Source organism: Protomyctophum bolini, assembly GCF_963924005.1.
Source record: "Protomyctophum bolini genome assembly, chromosome: 18".
In the NCBI taxonomy this organism is placed as follows: domain Eukaryota; kingdom Metazoa; phylum Chordata; class Actinopteri; order Myctophiformes; family Myctophidae; genus Protomyctophum; species Protomyctophum bolini.
Genome location: NC_137879.1, coordinates 1,037,825 through 1,054,876, shown reverse-complemented (window position 1 = coordinate 1,054,876; position 17,052 = coordinate 1,037,825). Strand labels below are relative to the sequence as shown.

At 47.4% G+C, this 17,052-nt stretch overlaps 1 protein-coding gene across 3 annotated transcripts; it reads right to left on the bottom strand.

Moving 5' to 3' along the window:
- Nucleotides 1–398: 398 nt before the first annotated feature.
- nudt13 (nudix (nucleoside diphosphate linked moiety X)-type motif 13) lies at nucleotides 399–11,346 on the bottom strand. Of its 3 annotated transcripts, XM_080788962.1 has the most exons (11): nucleotides 11,291–11,346; nucleotides 9,704–9,802; nucleotides 9,433–9,535; nucleotides 6,131–6,161; nucleotides 5,605–5,715; nucleotides 5,002–5,108; nucleotides 4,697–4,822; nucleotides 3,203–3,314; nucleotides 2,295–2,449; nucleotides 946–1,191; nucleotides 399–452 (listed from the first exon to the last, which is right to left on the bottom strand). In XM_080788962.1, the coding sequence occupies exons 2-10, from the start codon at nucleotides 9,784–9,786 to the stop codon at nucleotides 1,000–1,002; spliced, it is 1,020 nt and encodes a 339-aa protein (XP_080645088.1). In that variant the 5' UTR covers nucleotides 9,787–9,802; nucleotides 11,291–11,346; the 3' UTR covers nucleotides 399–452; nucleotides 946–999. The 3 variants fall into 3 exon arrangements, with proteins under 3 accessions (XP_080645088.1, XP_080645086.1, XP_080645087.1); XM_080788960.1 differs by lacking the exon at nucleotides 6,131–6,161 and having other exon boundaries at nucleotides 9,393–9,535; XM_080788961.1 differs by lacking the exons at nucleotides 399–452; nucleotides 6,131–6,161 and having other exon boundaries at nucleotides 941–1,191; nucleotides 9,393–9,535.
- Between the last annotated feature and the right edge of the window lie 5,706 nt (nucleotides 11,347–17,052).

The window sequence follows — 17,052 nt, the reverse complement described above, 5'->3', positions numbered from 1 at the left end:
CAGATTTAACAGACTTGACAGTAGGTCTTAAAGATCAGATTTAACATAGTTGACAGTAGGTCTTAAAGATCAGATTTAACAGACTTGACAGTAGGTCTTAAGGATCAGATTTAACAGTTAGGTCTTAAAGATCAGATTTAATAACATAGTTGGCAGTAGGTCTTAAAGATCAGATTTAACAGAGTTGGCAGTAGGTCTTAAGGATCAGATTTAATAACATAGTTGACAGTAGGTCTTAAAGATCAGATTTAATAACATAGTTGGCAGTAGGTCTTAAAGATCAGATTTAACAGAGTTGACAGTAGGTCTTAAGGATCAGATTTAATAACATAGTTGACAGTAGGTCTTAAAGATCAGATTTAATAACATAGTTGGCAGTAGGTCTTAAAGATCAGATTTAACAGAGTTGACAGTAGGTCTTAAGGATCAGATTTAACAGTTAGGTCTTAAAGGACAACTTTAGTTTTTTTCAACCGAGGTTCATGTTTTAGGTTGTTATTAGAGAAACTAAAAGATGAGTGTTATTTTTTTTTCATTTGCTGCTTTCTTTCTTTTTAGGGATTTTAGCTGTTTTTGACAGGGGGGCGGGGGCATTCGAGCAGCGTGAAGGTAGCCTACTGGGGGGAAGGCTTATACTGTGTGTATAGGCTCAATATGTCAGTTTGTCACATTCAATAGATCCCGTGATCTTTGTCAGATGTAATTTCCTGGGGTTTATTAGGACTATAGTAAATAATAAAAAAATAAATCGCCATAATATTTTGTAAAAAAATACATATTTAGCCCCATGCTCGAATGCCCCCACCCCCCTGTCAAAAACAGCTAAAATCCCCAAAACAAAAGACAGCAGCAAGTGAAAGAAAATGAACACCCACCTTTTAGTTTCTCTAATAACAACCTAAAACATGAACCTTGGTTGAAAAAAACTAAAGTTGTCCTTTAAAGATCACATTTGAAGGAACCAATCGGATTTGTCCACGGCCGTGCGAACACGGCCAATCAACGGACTCGTAGCCGTTGCCCCGCCCACTCCGCGATGAGCCGGTTGGCTATGGCGTAAGGGGGCGGGACCCAGAAGGGGATTGGCTGTCCCGGAGCGCTCCTGGGCGGAGCCTTGGCCCGGAGAGCCGCGGTGACCTCGTCCAGCGTGAACCAATCGGCGTCCTCCAATTCCGTACGATCAATATCCAACTGTACAACAAACGACAGCGATTATATCATGATCACTATCTGACCGTAAACAAACTGTCGGACAGCGCGGCATACTGCCCCCCCCTCCCTAGTGCCCTGCGCGGGAGTGATTTATTGATCCCACTCCCGTGGAATTCCAGCCCAAGTCGCATTTAGTCCCGCACCACCATCCCGCAATTGTATCGTTTCGTCTAAACGCTAAACCAGCAATATTTCCATTGGGACCGAAAAAAAACTTTTTTAGCTGTGTGTCCCCTTTGTGCCCATATATGGAGCTGAGTGATTTGTTTGTGATTGATGCAACACACTCCATATTTGGACGTATAGCTGCTTTGGGGACTCCTTATATGGTTATGGCTTAAGTTAAAAACTTAACTTAAAAATAACTTAACTTAAATATGTACTCGCTGCGTTCGCTTCCCGCGTTTGCGCGTCTTACTGGTATATTTTTATATTTATTATTATTGAGTCACAGACATTGCGCAGCAGCGCGCACATGCATGCATGGAGAGAGAGAGAGAGAGAGAGAGAGAGACTGCGTGTTAAAAACCAAATATACTCATCGTTGTGTTCTGTTTCACGTTATTGCTGAGTCTAAGTGACGCTGGGAAAAGCAACAAGGCGTTTGGTTTAGAAGCGTAAATGTCCCGTTGTGGGGAAAAGGATCTCGACCCACGCTGCATGCACTTCTCACAGTGATTAGCCTACTGATGATTGACAGGCGCGGGCGCTTTGGGAGCGCGCCCGATGATGTCTGTTGGAGAGAGAGAGAGAGACTGACTCTACGCGTGCTTGGACATTATACCGTGTCTCATCAGACATTTATATTTAGCTAAACTGTGTAGGCTATATTAAGCTCTAGTCTGTATCTGCGGTTAATTGCTGGATTTTGCGGTGCCCGCTTATTTAAAATATTTAAATACCGCCCCCGCGCCGCAACATTTTGAGTTTGAGGTCTTTGCAGGGCTCTACCTCTCTAAGGTGCGTGCGTGCGTGCGTGCGTGCGTGCGTGCGTGCGTGCGTGTGCGTGCGTGCGTGCGTGCGTGCGTGTGTGCGTGTGTGCGTGCGTGTGTGCGTGCGTGCGTGCGTGCGTGCGTACCAACCTGCGTGTGCGCGGGGTTCACGTCAGCCTGACACGCCACCATGAAGGAGGAGCGGGGGAGGGGCCAGTGTTGAGACCCCGAGTAGCGCACGCCGGTCACCTCCACGCCCACTTCCTCTGACACCTCCCTAAGCACCGCCTCCTCCACCGTCTCCCCTAGAGGAGGAGGAGTCAACATTACCACCTGTGTGTGTGTGTGTGTGTGTGTGTGTGTGTGTGTGTGTGTGTGTGTGTGGGTGCGTCTGAGCATGAAAACAGCATGGTTGTTTTTCACCACCTGTGCGCAACCTAACACACACACACACACGCACATATTAAACTGTATATATGGTGATTTCGGGTGTGCCAGTACAGTACAGTACAGTACGCATGTTTCATGATAAATGTTTTTATGTGATTGCGAACGCAGTGAGCACTTACTATGAGACCTAGCAGATCATGTCTGTCTGTCTGTCTGTCTGTCCGTCCGTGTGTCACACTTTTGTGCCCATATATGGAGCTGCTTTGGGGACTCCTTATATGGTTATGGCTGAGTCATGGTGACATGACTGTGATGGCGTGGTCCAACTTGTGCCCATATATGGAGCTGCTTTGGGGACTCCTTATATAAATCTTTAAAAAACCCAAATATGGACGAGCTGCGTTCGCTTCCCGCGTTTGCGCGTCTTACTGGTGTATTCCCATGCTTTTGTTCTTGCTTAATGTAAGTCGCTCTGGATTAAGAGCGTCTGCTAAATGCCTACGTTGTAAATTGTAGTAGATGAACCGGCCCCGCCCCCTGGCGTGTGTGCAGTGTGTGTGTGCGTGCATGCAGTGCATGCGTGCAGTGTGTGTGTGTGTGTGTGCGTGTGTGCAGTGCGTGTGTGCAGTGCGTGTGCAGTGCGTGTGTGTGTGTGTGTGCGTGCCTACCCATGTCACAGAAGCCAGCCAGGGCACTGTACATCCCTGGAGGGAAGCTGGGCTGACGAGCTAACAGACACCTGTCACCGTCTGACACCAGAACGATGACTACTGGAGACATCTGGAAACACACACACATGCGCACACACACATGCGCACACACACACACACACACACACACACACACACACACGCTGTTTAGACAGACTAGACCTGTACGTGCCCGTCAGCCACACCGACTTACTTGGGAACGATGCAAGTTGGGAACCTAATAATACCCGTTTGACAACATGACATAGCACCAGCTTTAACTGTCTGTCTGTGTCTGTCTGTGTGTCTGTCTGCCTGCCTGTCTGTCTGCCTGTCTGTCTGTCTGTGTGTCTGTTGTGCCCACACTGTATATGGAGATCTCTGTGTCTTTCTGTCTGTCTGTCTGCCTGCCTGCCTGCCTGCCTGTCTGTCTGTCTGTCTGTCTGTCTGTCTGTCTGTCTGTCTGTCTGTCTGTCTGTCTGCCTGTCTGTCTGTTGTGCCCACACTGTATATGGAGATATCTGTATCTGCCTGCCTGCCTGCCTGCCTGCCTGCCTGTCTGTCTGTCTGTCTGTCTGTCTGTCTGTCTGTCTGTCTGTCTGTCTGTCTGTCTGTCTGTCTGTCTGTCTGTCTGCCTTCCTGTCTGCCTGCCTGCCTGCCTGCCTGCCTGCCTGCCTGTCTGTCTGCGTGTGTCTGAAGAGTGCAAAAGTGTACTGGTTAAGTGATCAATTAATACTCAGGTGTGGGGGTTGCCGTGGCAATCAATTGTCTGGAGGCAGAGGCTGGACATTGCACAGGTGAGAGGATTTAGGCTGATTGATTGATTGATTGATTGGTGGCAGAGCCTGAGCAGAGCGACATCACCTACTGTAGTAGATGATGTCACTGGAGCGACAGACTCTCTGATTGGCCCCTTACCGTAGGGAAGTAGGTGATGTCACTGGTGTGACAGACTCTCTGATTGGCCCCTTACCATAGGGAAGTAGGTGATGTCACTGGCGCGACAGACTCTCTGATTGGCCCCTTACCGTAGGGAAGTAGGTGATGTCACTGGAGAGACAGACTCTCTGATTGGTCCCCTTACCGTAGGGAAGTAGGTGATGTCACTGGAGCGACAGACTCTCTGATTGGCCCCTTACCGTAGGGAAGTAGGTGATGTCACTGGAGAGACAGACTCTCTGATTGGTCCCTTTACCGTAGGTATAGGTGATGTCACTGGAGCGACAGACTCTCTGATTGGTCCCCTTACCGTAGGTTAGTAGGTGATGTCACTGGAGCGACAGACTCTCTGATTGGTCCCCTTACCGTAGGGTAGTAGATGATGTCACTGGCGTGACAGACTCTCTGATTGGTCCCCTTACCGTAGGGTAGTAGATGATGTCACTGGTGTGACAGACTCTCTGATTGGTCCCCTTACCGTAGGGTAGTAGATGATGTCACTGGTGTGACCGACTCTCTGATTGGTCCCCTTACCGTAGGGTAGTAGGTGATGTCACTGGCGTGACAGACTCTCTGGCTTCCTGATTGGTTCCTGACAGTGGGCTGACCCGTAGCGCTGCAGAACATGTGACCTTGGTGCCAGCGGAGCAACGCTTGACCCTGAGACACACACACACACGCACACACACACGCACACATGCACACACACACGCACACACACACGCACACACACACACACACACGCACGCACAAACACACACACACACACACACATTGACATGAAAAAGTCTGGGAACCACTGCATGTGCAACACACACAACCAGAGGTGTAATACCCACCCTGGCCACCAGGGGCGCCTGTTCTCCGCTCAGCACGAAGAAGGCTTTCCTCAGGTCCATGAGGGTCGCCTCGCTCGTCTCCTCCACTGCCTCCTTCCCCAAGGACCCTAGAACGGATTCCAGTGAGAATCAACCCATAAAATATTTTTTATATTGTAGATCTACAAGCTACGAGCTTGTAGATCTGCTATTTTTTGAAAAATCGAAGAACGACTGACATAGAAACAGAGGCTTTTTCAGAAAACAGTCAGGATGTAGAAGACGTTTTTAGAATCTGAAAAAGCTTATGTTTCTATATGTCAGTGATTCTTCGATTTTCCTAAAATAGCAGCCCTACAAGCTCGTAGCGCGCCACTCGGTGCCGCGCTACGAGCTTGTAGATCTGCTATTTTTCAATAGCTAGAGCGTGACATAATGCTAACACCAAAAGGGGGTTCCCGCCCAAAATGGCCCTCAGGGTTCACATATGAGGGATGAGTTGATACTATTAATAACATAATCAACCAATCAGGAAGCTCAGTTAATAATATCAATAACATCATCAACCAATCAGGAAGCTCAGTTAATACTATCAACCAATCAAGTGCTGTATTTTGTTCTTACCTACGTCCAGGCAGAAGTGGGCGTGGTTATGTTCAGTGCAGCCAATCAGAACAGAGTGTTCCTCCACCATGGACCTGTCCCCGCCCACACGCTCTACCAGCTTCTGTACCTCTGTAGCACACACACACACACACACACACACACACAGGGGCCGATCAAATCATTAGAAAGAAGAAAATAAAGGCAGGAGACACAACACTATATTTGTTATGTTTTTCTTCTTATAAATTATTTGATCGGCCCAAAACATTGTGTTTCATTGTCATGATTTGTCACGATCCCAGTTGGCTTTGTCCGCGGCGTAACCGTCTTTAAAGAAATACTTTCAGAAACGGCTATGAGGAAAAATGCATTGCTTTTCATTTCCTGGGGGCACTCGCCGTTCTGAAAGGGGGAGGGACTGCGACGCTCTATAACAGTGTATAGGCTATGAACAGTGGAGTGTACAGTGGAGTGTACAGTGTGTGTACCTGTGGTGTTCAGAGCAGGCAGGGCGTACGGTGTGTGTACAGTGTGTGTACTGTACCTGTGGTGTTCAGAGCAGGCAGGGCGTGCGGTCCGTGTACAGTGTGTGTACTGTACCTGTGGTGTTCAGAGCAGGCAGGGCGTACGGTCCGTGTACAGTGTGTGTACTGTACCTGTGGTGTTCAGAGCAGGCAGGGCGTACGGTCCGTGTACAGTGTGTGTACTGTACCCGTGGTGTTCAGAGCAGGCAGGGCGTACGGTGCGTGTACAGTGTGTGTACCCGTGGTGTTCAGAGCAGGCAGGGCGTACGGTGTGTGTACAGTGTGTGTACCTGTGGTGTTCAGAGCAGGCAGGGCGTACGGTGTGTGTACAGTGTGTGTACCCGTGGTGTTCAGAGCAGGCAGGGCGTACGGTGTGTGTACAGTGTGTGTACCTGTGGTGTTCAGAGCAGGCAGGGCGTACGGTGTGTGTACAGTGTGTGTACCCGTGGTGTTCAGAGCAGGCAGGGCGTACGGTGTGTGTACAGTGTGTGTACCCGTGGTGTTCAGAGCAGGCAGGGCGTACGGTGTGTGTACAGTGTGTGTACTGTACCTGTGGTGTTCAGAGCAGGCAGGGCGTACGGTGTGTGTACAGTGTGTGTACCTGTGGTGTTCAGAGCAGGCAGGGCGTACGGTGTGTGTACAGTGTGTGTACCTGTGGTGTTCAGAGCAGGCAGGGCGTACGGTGTGTGTACAGTGTGTGTACCTGTGGTGTTCAGAGCAGGCAGGGCGTACGGTGTGTGTACAGTCTGTGTACTGTACCTGTGGTGTTCAGAGCAGGCAGGGCGTACGGTGTGTGTACAGTGTGTGTACCTGTGGTGTTCAGAGCAGGCAGGGCGTACGGTGTGTGTACAGTGTGTGTACCTGTGGTGTTCAGAGCAGGCAGGGCGTACGGTGTGTGTACAGTGTGTGTACCTGTGGTGTTCAGAGCAGGCAGGGCGTACGGTGTGTGTACAGTGTGTGTACCTGTGGTGTTCAGAGCAGGCAGGGCGTACGGTGCGTGTACAGTGTGTGTACCTGTGGTGTTCAGAGCAGGCAGGGCGTACGGTGTGTGTACAGTGTGTGTACCTGTGGTGTTCAGAGCAGGCAGGGCGTACGGTGCGTGTACAGTGTGTGTACCTGTGGTGTTCAGAGCAGGCAGGGCGTACGGTGTGTGTACAGTGTGTGTACCTGTGGTGTTCAGAGCAGGCAGGGCGTACGGTGTGTGTACAGTGTGTGTACCTGTGGTGTTCAGAGCAGGCAGGGCGTACGGTGTGTGTACAGTGTGTGTACCCGTGGTGTTCAGAGCAGGCAGGGCGTACGGTGTGTGTACAGTGTGTGTACCCGTGGTGTTCAGAGCAGGCAGGGCGTACGGTGTGTGTACAGTGTGTGTACTGTACCTGTGGTGTTCAGAGCAGGCAGGGCGTATACGGTGTGTGTACAGTGTGTGTACTGTACCTGTGGTGTTCAGAGCAGGCAGGGCGTACGGTGCGTGTACAGTGTGTGTACCTGTGGTGTTCAGAGCAGGCAGGGCGTACGGTGTGTGTACAGTGTGTGTACAGTGTGTGTACCTGTGGTGTTCAGAGCAGGCAGGGCGTACGGTGCGTGTACAGTGTGTGTACCTGTGGTGTTCAGAGCAGGCAGGGCGTACGGTGTGTGTACAGTGTGTGTACCTGTGGTGTTCAGAGCAGGCAGGGCGTACGGTGCGTGTACAGTGTGTGTACCTGTGGTGTTCAGAGCAGGCAGGGCGTACGGTGCGTGTACAGTGTGTGTACCTGTGGTGTTCAGAGCAGGCAGGGCGTACGGTGTGTGTACAGTGTGTGTACTGTACCTGTGGTGTTCAGAGCAGGCAGGGCGTATACGGTGTGTGTACAGTGTGTGTACTGTACCTGTGGTGTTCAGAGCAGGCAGGGCATACGGTGCGTGTACAGTGTGTGTACTGTACCTGTGGTGTTCAGAGCAGGCAGGGCGTACGGTGTGTGTACAGTCTGTGTACCCGTGGTGTTCAGAGCAGGCAGGGCGTACGGTGTGTGTACAGTGTGTGTACCCGTGGTGTTCAGAGCAGGCAGGGCGTACGGTGTGTGTACAGTGTGTGTACCTGTGGTGTTCAGAGCAGGCAGGGCGTACGGTGTGTGTACAGTCTGTGTACTGTACCTGTGGTGTTCAGAGCAGGCAGGGCGTACGGTGTGTGTACAGTGTGTGTACCTGTGGTGTTCAGAGCAGGCAGGGCGTACGGTGTGTGTACAGTGTGTGTACCTGTGGTGTTCAGAGCAGGCAGGGCGTACGGTGTGTGTACAGTGTGTGTACCTGTGGTGTTCAGAGCAGGCAGGGCGTACGGTGTGTGTACAGTGTGTGTACCTGTGGTGTTCAGAGCAGGCAGGGCGTACGGTGTGTGTACAGTGTGTGTACCTGTGGTGTTCAGAGCAGGCAGGGCGTACGGTGTGTGTACAGTGTGTGTACAGTGTGTGTACCTGTGGTGTTCAGAGCAGGCAGGGCGTACGGTGTGTGTACAGTGTGTGTACCTGTGGTGTTCAGAGCAGGCAGGGCGTACGGTGTGTGTACAGTGTGTGTACCTGTGGTGTTCAGAGCAGGCAGGGCGTACGGTGCGTGTACAGTGTGTGTACCTGTGGTGTTCAGAGCAGGCAGGGCGTACGGTGCGTGTACAGTGTGTGTACCTGTGGTGTTCAGAGCAGGCAGGGCGTACGGTGTGTGTACAGTGTGTGTACCTGTGGTGTTCAGAGCAGGCAGGGCGTACGGTGCGTGTACAGTGTGTGTACCTGTGGTGTTCAGAGCAGGCAGGGCGTACGGTGTGTGTACAGTGTGTGTACCTGTGGTGTTCAGAGCAGGCAGGGCGTACGGTGTGTGTACAGTGTGTGTACCTGTGGTGTTCAGAGCAGGCAGGGCGTACGGTGTGTGTACAGTGTGTGTACCTGTGGTGTTCAGAGCAGGCAGGGCGTACGGTGCGTGTACAGTGTGTGTACTGTACCTGTGGTGTTCAGAGCAGGCAGGGCGTACGGTGCGTGTACAGTGTGTGTACCTGTGGTGTTCAGAGCAGGCAGGGCGTATACGGTCCGTGTACAGTCTGTGTACTGTACCTGTGGTGTTCAGAGCAGGCAGGGCGTATACGGTCCGTGTACAGTCTGTGTACTGTACCTGTGGTGTTCAGAGCAGGCAGGGCGTACGGTGTGTGTACAGTGTGTGTACCTGTGGTGTTCAGAGCAGGCAGGGCGTACGGTGTGTGTACAGTGTGTGTACCTGTGGTGTTCAGAGCAGGCAGGGCGTACGGTGTGTGTACAGTGTGTGTACCTGTGGTGTTCAGAGCAGGCAGGGCGTACGGTGCGTGCGGGCTGCGTCTCAACAGAGGCCTCAGCCGGTGGAAGAGGTGGACGGTGGCCGACTGTAGAGCGATCAGACACGCCTCGTCATCCGTCTTCAGTTTACTGACGTACCTGTACGTTATTATACAATGTACCTATGTTTAAATCATACAAATGTGGCGCAAATCTTTGAATATATATTCTTATAAAGATCAAATCTTTGCTTTCCGGGTGACTAAAATGAGACTAAAACTAAATGTAATCTATTCAAAGACTAAATGACTCTAAAAGAGAACCCACCTCATCCTGGCCACGTAGCCGGAGCACAGGCGAGACGCAGGGCGCCCTCTACAGGACAGGAGGACCCTCAGGGGAGACAACATGGCTGTGTGTACTGGGCTGTATATGTAGTACACGCACGCACGCACGCACACACACACACGCACACACACACACGCACACACGCACGCACGCACACACACACACACACACACACACACACACACACACACACACACACACACACACACACACACACACACACACACACACACACACACACACACACACACACACACACACACACAATACTTTATCTGCGTCCTCTAATGAGATATACAGAAGTGCTGATGTCACTCTATAGCTGCTGGTTAGCGTAGTAGTTTTTAGCGTACTAGTTTTTAGCGTAGTAGTTTTTCTCCAGGGACGAGTGCACTCTTTATTTGTGCGTGCAGCCGTGCACAGTGTTTCTCCCACGTTTGGTTAAAAGTTGGCGTTCGAATTTTACAAATAAGTTTAGTATTCAACGTGTCGGGGACGCTATCATGCTGCGTTCACTCTGACGCTGTGTGCTGCCTGCGAGGGAACAACAGACACACAGGACACAGCACATGAGAACAGAGTGCTAAAAGGGGGCGGGCCGAGGGCGGTGCGGTGGAAGCAAGGGGAACAGATCTTCAAGCTAAAATGCATCGAGCCTCTACACGTTGTTAGCTTGTAGATCTGCTCTTTTTTGCGTACGACATTCTGCTGTGTATTGGCAGTGATGGCTGGCTGCCCGTCACTTCGCGATCGACTTGAAAGGTTCCCGCGAGCTACCGGTTGCTCGCGAACCCCTGGTTGGTTACCCCTGTGTTAGAGGGTGTCAGAGGGGCAGGGGGCGCTGAAGTCCCATAAGAGGGCACTTTTGGAAACTGCGAAAATAGCCGATCTACAAACTCTCAATGCATCCCAGCCGATCTACAAGCTCTCAATGCGTCCCGCAGCGTCCTGGAATGTTGTAGCTACATTTCAAACCAAACTAGGCGGGTCGATATAAAAACTGCTGCAATTTGTTTGTGATTATATATATATTTTACTTTAAGTGCAGTCATTATTATAATATTAGTAATTTAATGTACATTAAAGTCATTAAATGACTACAAACATCTGCTATGTAAAGGTTATAATAGGAACGGTTTTTTGATTGATTGAAATATTTATTAACAGTTTGCAGAATTACAGCACATTTCAAGCACAAACTCAATACAAAAAGACTGTTAACTGTGAGTGGACGACCCAATAAAGCATTACACTTGTTTACAACAGGGTCCACCGTGTTCAATTCATCAAAACATCTATAGAGACGCACAAATTAAATGGACACTTCTATATATACGCGGTATACATGAGGACTACAGAAAACATGCTCGAAGAAGAACTACAAACATGGCGGTGTTGTTTTTCATAACAAACCCTCCGTCTCTCACTCGATCGTTCCACTCCACTCCGTATCTATAACGCACGGCACCGCGGACCCGCGCCGCGCGTGACCGCGACATTCCCAAAGTGTGTAATATATATATGTATATTTAATATGTTAATTAAATATAATTAGAGTAGTTTTACCTTCAGTAGCAGATACTGTTCAGCCCTCTGTCTGTCTGTCTGTCCGCCACATACTCTGCTCCTCCTCCTGTTAGTATCGGTATCAGATCTACACAACATGTGGATGGGCTGAACACTGTGGTCTGTGCGCGTGGACGCTGCGTGCAGATCTGCACTACTATACAAACTGACGCGTCAAAGCTGCGCAGCTCTTCACACGCACCAACTGTCCCTCTGTCTGTTGTGCAAGTTTATGCGTTTGTTGTTGTTTAGGTTTAGCATACGTCCTCTTTTGCCCGCGGACAAGTCCTCTTTTGGGGGGCTGTCCGGGCAGTCCGGGGGGGTTTATTTGGTTTGGTTCCATTCGTACACTCTCAGAGTTACAGACCTGTAAGGGTCCATTTGGGTCCATGTGTTACACTCTCAGAGTTACAGACCTGTAAGGGTCCATTTGGTTCCATGTGTTACACTCTCAGAGTTACAGACCTGTAAGGGTCCATTTGGGTCCATGTGTTACACTCTCAGAGTTACAGACCTGTAAGGGTCCATTTGGTTCCATGTGTTACACTCTCAGAGTTACAGACCTGTAAGGGTCCATTTGGGTCCATGTGTTACACTCTCAGAGTTACAGACCTATAATGGGTCCATTTGGAACCCCCTCAAGGAACCATGAGGGTCCCTGGATCACACCTTTGAGAGCCACTGCTTTAAATAAATACATAACTAACTAACTCATCTTGACAGCTTGTTTACAAATGTTTGTTTAAACAAATTACAAATAGTTTATAAACAAATCTCAAATGTTTATAAACAAATACAAAAAAAAAAAATGTTTATAAACAAATCCCAAATGTTTATAAACAAATGAATGTTTATAAACAAATACCAAAATGTTTATAAACAGATACCAAAATGTTTATAGACAAATACATTCTATATAAATTGGGGGTCCCAGAGATAGAAATACCATTAAATGGGGGTCCGTAGAACTAATGCAGGTCAAACTGGGGGTCCTCGAAATTAAACGGGTTGAGGATCACTGCTAGAGCATGGGGGTCCCTGGCATATCATTTCTAATGGGGGTCCCTGGCATATCTTCTCTCATGGGGGTCCCTGGTATATCTCTTCAAATGGGGGTCCCTGGCATATCTCTTCAAATGGGGGTCCCTGGCATATCTCTTCAAATGGGGGTCCCTGGCATATCTTTTCAAATGGGGGTCCCTGGCATATCTCTTCAAATGGGGGTCCCTGGCATATCTCTTCAAATGGGGGTCCCTGGCATATCTCTTCAAATGGGGGTCCCTGGCATATCTTTTCAAATGCGGGTCCCTGGCATATCTCTTCAAATGGGGGTCCCTGGCATATCTCTTCAAATGGGGGTCCCTGGCATATCTTTTCAAATGGGGGTCCCTGGCATATCTTTTCAAATGGGGGTCCCTGGCATATCTTTTCAAATGGGGGTCCCTGGCATATCTTTTCAAATGGGGGTCCCTGGCATATCTTTTCAAATGGGGGTCCCTGGCATATCTTTTCAAATGGGGGTCCCTGGCATATCTCTTCAAATGGGGGTCCCTGGCATATCTTTTCAAATGGGGGTCCCTGGCATATCTTTTCAAATGGGGGTCCCTGGCATATCTTTTCAAATGGGGGTCTTGCAGAGCTGCTGTTTGCAAATGGACGGAATGTATAGATACTAGGACTGAAGTGGTTAATAATAATTATGTTTTGTAATAATATATAAATCTGAGCTATTATTATTATTAATAATAAGTCTGTGAATCAGAATCTGAGTGACTGAGTAGAATTGGAAATTCGAAATATTCTACTGAAGTAAAAAAAAAAACATTAATTGTACTTAAGTAGGCCACAGTAATTTTATACTTATTATAGTATATTATTATTAGTATACTTATATATTAGTTACTTTCCAGCACTGAGAAAAAATAAAACATGCATTCTTTTTTTCAACACATTACATTTGATTGAAGTATATTAATTAACAGTTTGCAGAATTACAGTAACATTTCAAGCACAACTCGATACAAAGACTGTTAACAGTGAGTGGACGACACCATAAAGCATTACACTTGTTTACAAGAGTTATACTTATCAACTATATAATGTTATAATTATCGTCTCGACTGTATTAAACACTTGAAGAAGTTAAACAACTGTTACATGTCATTATGTTGAACATGCGAGCAGAGACACATCCAACCAGCAGGTGGTGCTGTTGCTCCAGTTACCAACACCTCCATCTGACAGACAGACAGACAGACAGACAGGCAGGCAGACAGACAGACAGACAGACAGACAGACAGACAGCACTTTTACTTATTCTGTAGAAGAAAGAAAAGCAAATGATAAATAAATGTATAGCGATCTTGATTTATCTGAGCGAGTAAAGCATGAAACCAAATGGACCTGCATGTGAGGCTAAAATAAAAATGTAAAATCTAAAGTCTGTTCAACAAAACTAAACTAAAACTCCACACCGACATTATGTTATTTTCTCAGCTTTGACATGAAGTCATTTTAACACGCACACACGCACACACACACACACACACACTTGCACACGCACACACGCACGCACACACACACACACACACACACACACACACACACACAGGCCTCTTAGAGTTTCTACGCCAACATGAAATAAAATAAAACGTTCTCCAAACAAAGACAAAACAACTGTGGGAAAACATCACAGGCGTTGACATTTTGATTCATTTAGCACGGTATGAAACAATACAAAGAAATAGGAAATACGTATAGAAACAGAATAATAAAGGAACGTGCTAGCAGGAGGCCAGGATCCCAACAGGCTTTCACCACTCAACCTGTAACCTAGTCTTTCTCCCCAGTATAGTCTGCTATAGTTACTGGGTCTGCTAGCTGCTAACAATAGTAGGCTTCTACCAGTGGTGGAAAAAGTACAAAAATATTTTACTTAAGTAGAAGTACTGATTCTCTACTTGAAAATTACTTAAGTAAAAGTACAAAGTGCCCATTAAGAAAGTTACTTAAGTAAAAGTATAAAAGTACCTCAAATAAAATGTACTTAAGTACAAAAATTTACCCGGCGTAAAATGTACTTAAGTATAAAAGTAAAAATTACAAAGTACAAGTACAAAGTACAAAATACAAAATTATTTTCAAAATGAATACAAAGAAATTAATTTCCAAAATTGTCATCCTGTCAAAAGTGGCTTTATTCCAAAAAATTAAATAGCATACAAATACTGAAAATACAGAACCCCCAACAGCATACATCGTGTTGGGAAAGTTCTTTTTTTTTAGGAACTATAGTTCAGTTCACAGTTGTTGATTTTTAAAATGAACTAGTTCCGTTCATAGTTCATCATTCCAAATTTTGAACTAAAGTTCATCGTTTGAAAAAAACTATTATAGTTCTTTTTCGTTCTTTTTTTGCTTTAATTTTTATATATTTTTTACATTTTACAAAAATTTGCTCTTTTGCAATGTGAAATGCCACCGAATTATTTTTCCTTCTCTATATGGGCTTTTGCATGCTTTTATTGTGAAGGCAAAAGTTTCTGAACGTTCTCAGAGCCTGCATCTCCGCATGCTGGGGTTGGCTGATCTACAAGCTCACAACGTGTCCGGACGCGACGAGTTGTGAGCTTGTATATCAGCTATTTTACTAAAACTCCACTACTGTGGAAGAGAGATGTCTTTTGTTGGCCGTTCGTGGCGATATTATGGACACGTACCTCCTCGAAGCGATAATAACCAACTAAGCTATTGGAAGCTATTTTTCGTGGCACATTATGTGTGTACAACAACAAGTTCCCTCAGTGTTTGTGTTAGGAGTTGGGACAGTGTCTGCTGTCTGTCAGCGTGCATGATCATGCAGTAGCTAGATGCGCGCTCCAGTGACGGCTGAGAAAGATTAGTTAATTTGTGTCGGATAAGGACTTATTGGTTGGTTTTCCGCTAAATATTAAGGCATGGGCGTAAGGCATAAGGCAAGGACAAAAATAAAAAATCCTTCTGCTAAGACTGTGTCTCGGTGAATATCCATGTTGAATGCGTGTGACAAAAAACACAGTGTGTGCGTCTTGCCGTCTTCAAAGCAGGCCAGGCAGCAGAACACAACTCCGCCCCCCTATTATCTGAGAGTGGAGCAGCCCTGTTCAATTCTCAACTGCGCATTCCTCCAGTAAGACAAATATAAGATTTTATTATTTAATTTGTAGCGAGTAACGAGGTGTCCGATTTTAAATATAGCGCATTAAAAGTACGATTTTTCCCTTGTAAATGTAACGAAGTAAAAGTAAAAATACAGCAAAAGAAAAGTAGTCAATAAAAGTACAAATTCTCCAAACTTGTACTTAAGTACAGTAACGAAGTAATTGTACTTCGTTATTTTCCACCACTGGCTTCTACTAGTAGTACTAGCAAAGCAAAGCAAAGGTACCATGTTTACCCTGCAGGGTAACTGGACTAAGGAAAGGAAAGGTACCATGTTTACCCAGGGTAACTGGACTAAGGAAAGGAAAGGTACCATGTTTACCCAGGGTAACTGGACTAAGGAAAGGAAAGGTACTATGTTTACCCAGGGTAACTGGACTAAGGAAAGGTACTATGTTTACCCAGGGTAACTGGACTAAGGAAAGGAAAGGTACCATGTTTACCCAGGGTAACTGGACTAAGGAAAGGAAAGGTACTATGTTTACCCAGGGTAACTGGACTAAGGAAAGGTACTATGTTTACCCAGGGTAACTGGACTAAGGAAAGGAAAGGTACTATGTTTACCCAGGGTAACTGGACTAAGGAAAGGTACTATGTTTACCCAGGGTAACTGGACTAAGGAAAGGAAAGGTACCATGTTTACCCAGGGTAACTGGACTAAGGAAAGGAAAGGTACTATGTTTACCCAGGGTAACTGGACTAAGGAAAGCAAAGGTACCATGTTTACCCAGGGTAACTGGACTAAGGAAAGGAAAGGTACCATGTTTACCCAGGGTAACTGGACTAAGGAAAGGAAAGGTACTATGTTTACTCTGCAGGGTAACTGGACTAAGCTCAAGAACTTGTTTACAGCCAGGCCCTGCTCATAGAACATTTCATGGTAGGGGTTCATTGCCTTGCTCAAGGACACTTCAGCGGTGGTAATTTTAACGTGCCGGTCCGGGGATACGAACTAGCGACCTTCCGATATCAAGACCGCTCCGCAAACCGTTCGGCCACCGCTGCCCCATTAGTACCCCACTAGCAGTACTACTAGTAGTAGTAGATGGTGGTCTTTTTTGTTGTTTTTTACACATGAGAAAATGTCTTTCTGTGACATTCTGCACGCACGCACGCACGCACGCACGTACGCACGCACGCACGCACGCACGCACGCACGCACGTACGCACGTACGCACGCACGTACGTACGCACGCACGCACGCAGACTGTGTGGGCCAGTTCTCTGAATCAAAGAGAGCACAGTGACTGTGTGACCCTTGACCTCTGAGTCACAGAGCAGGAATGTCCTTTCTGTTGTTACCGTGGTAACCACACGCTGTGGTCACATGGTCACATGTTTACATGACAGACAGACAGAGAGACAGACAGAGAGACAGACAGACAGGCAGGCAGGCAGACAGACAGACAGACAGACAGACAGGCAGGCAGGCAGGCAGGCAGGCAGGCAGGCAGACAGACAGGCAGGCAGACAGACAGACAGACAGACAGACATACATACAGACAGACAGACAGACAGACAGGCAGGCAGCATCAGCAAGATGCAGAGAGAGAGAGGTAGAG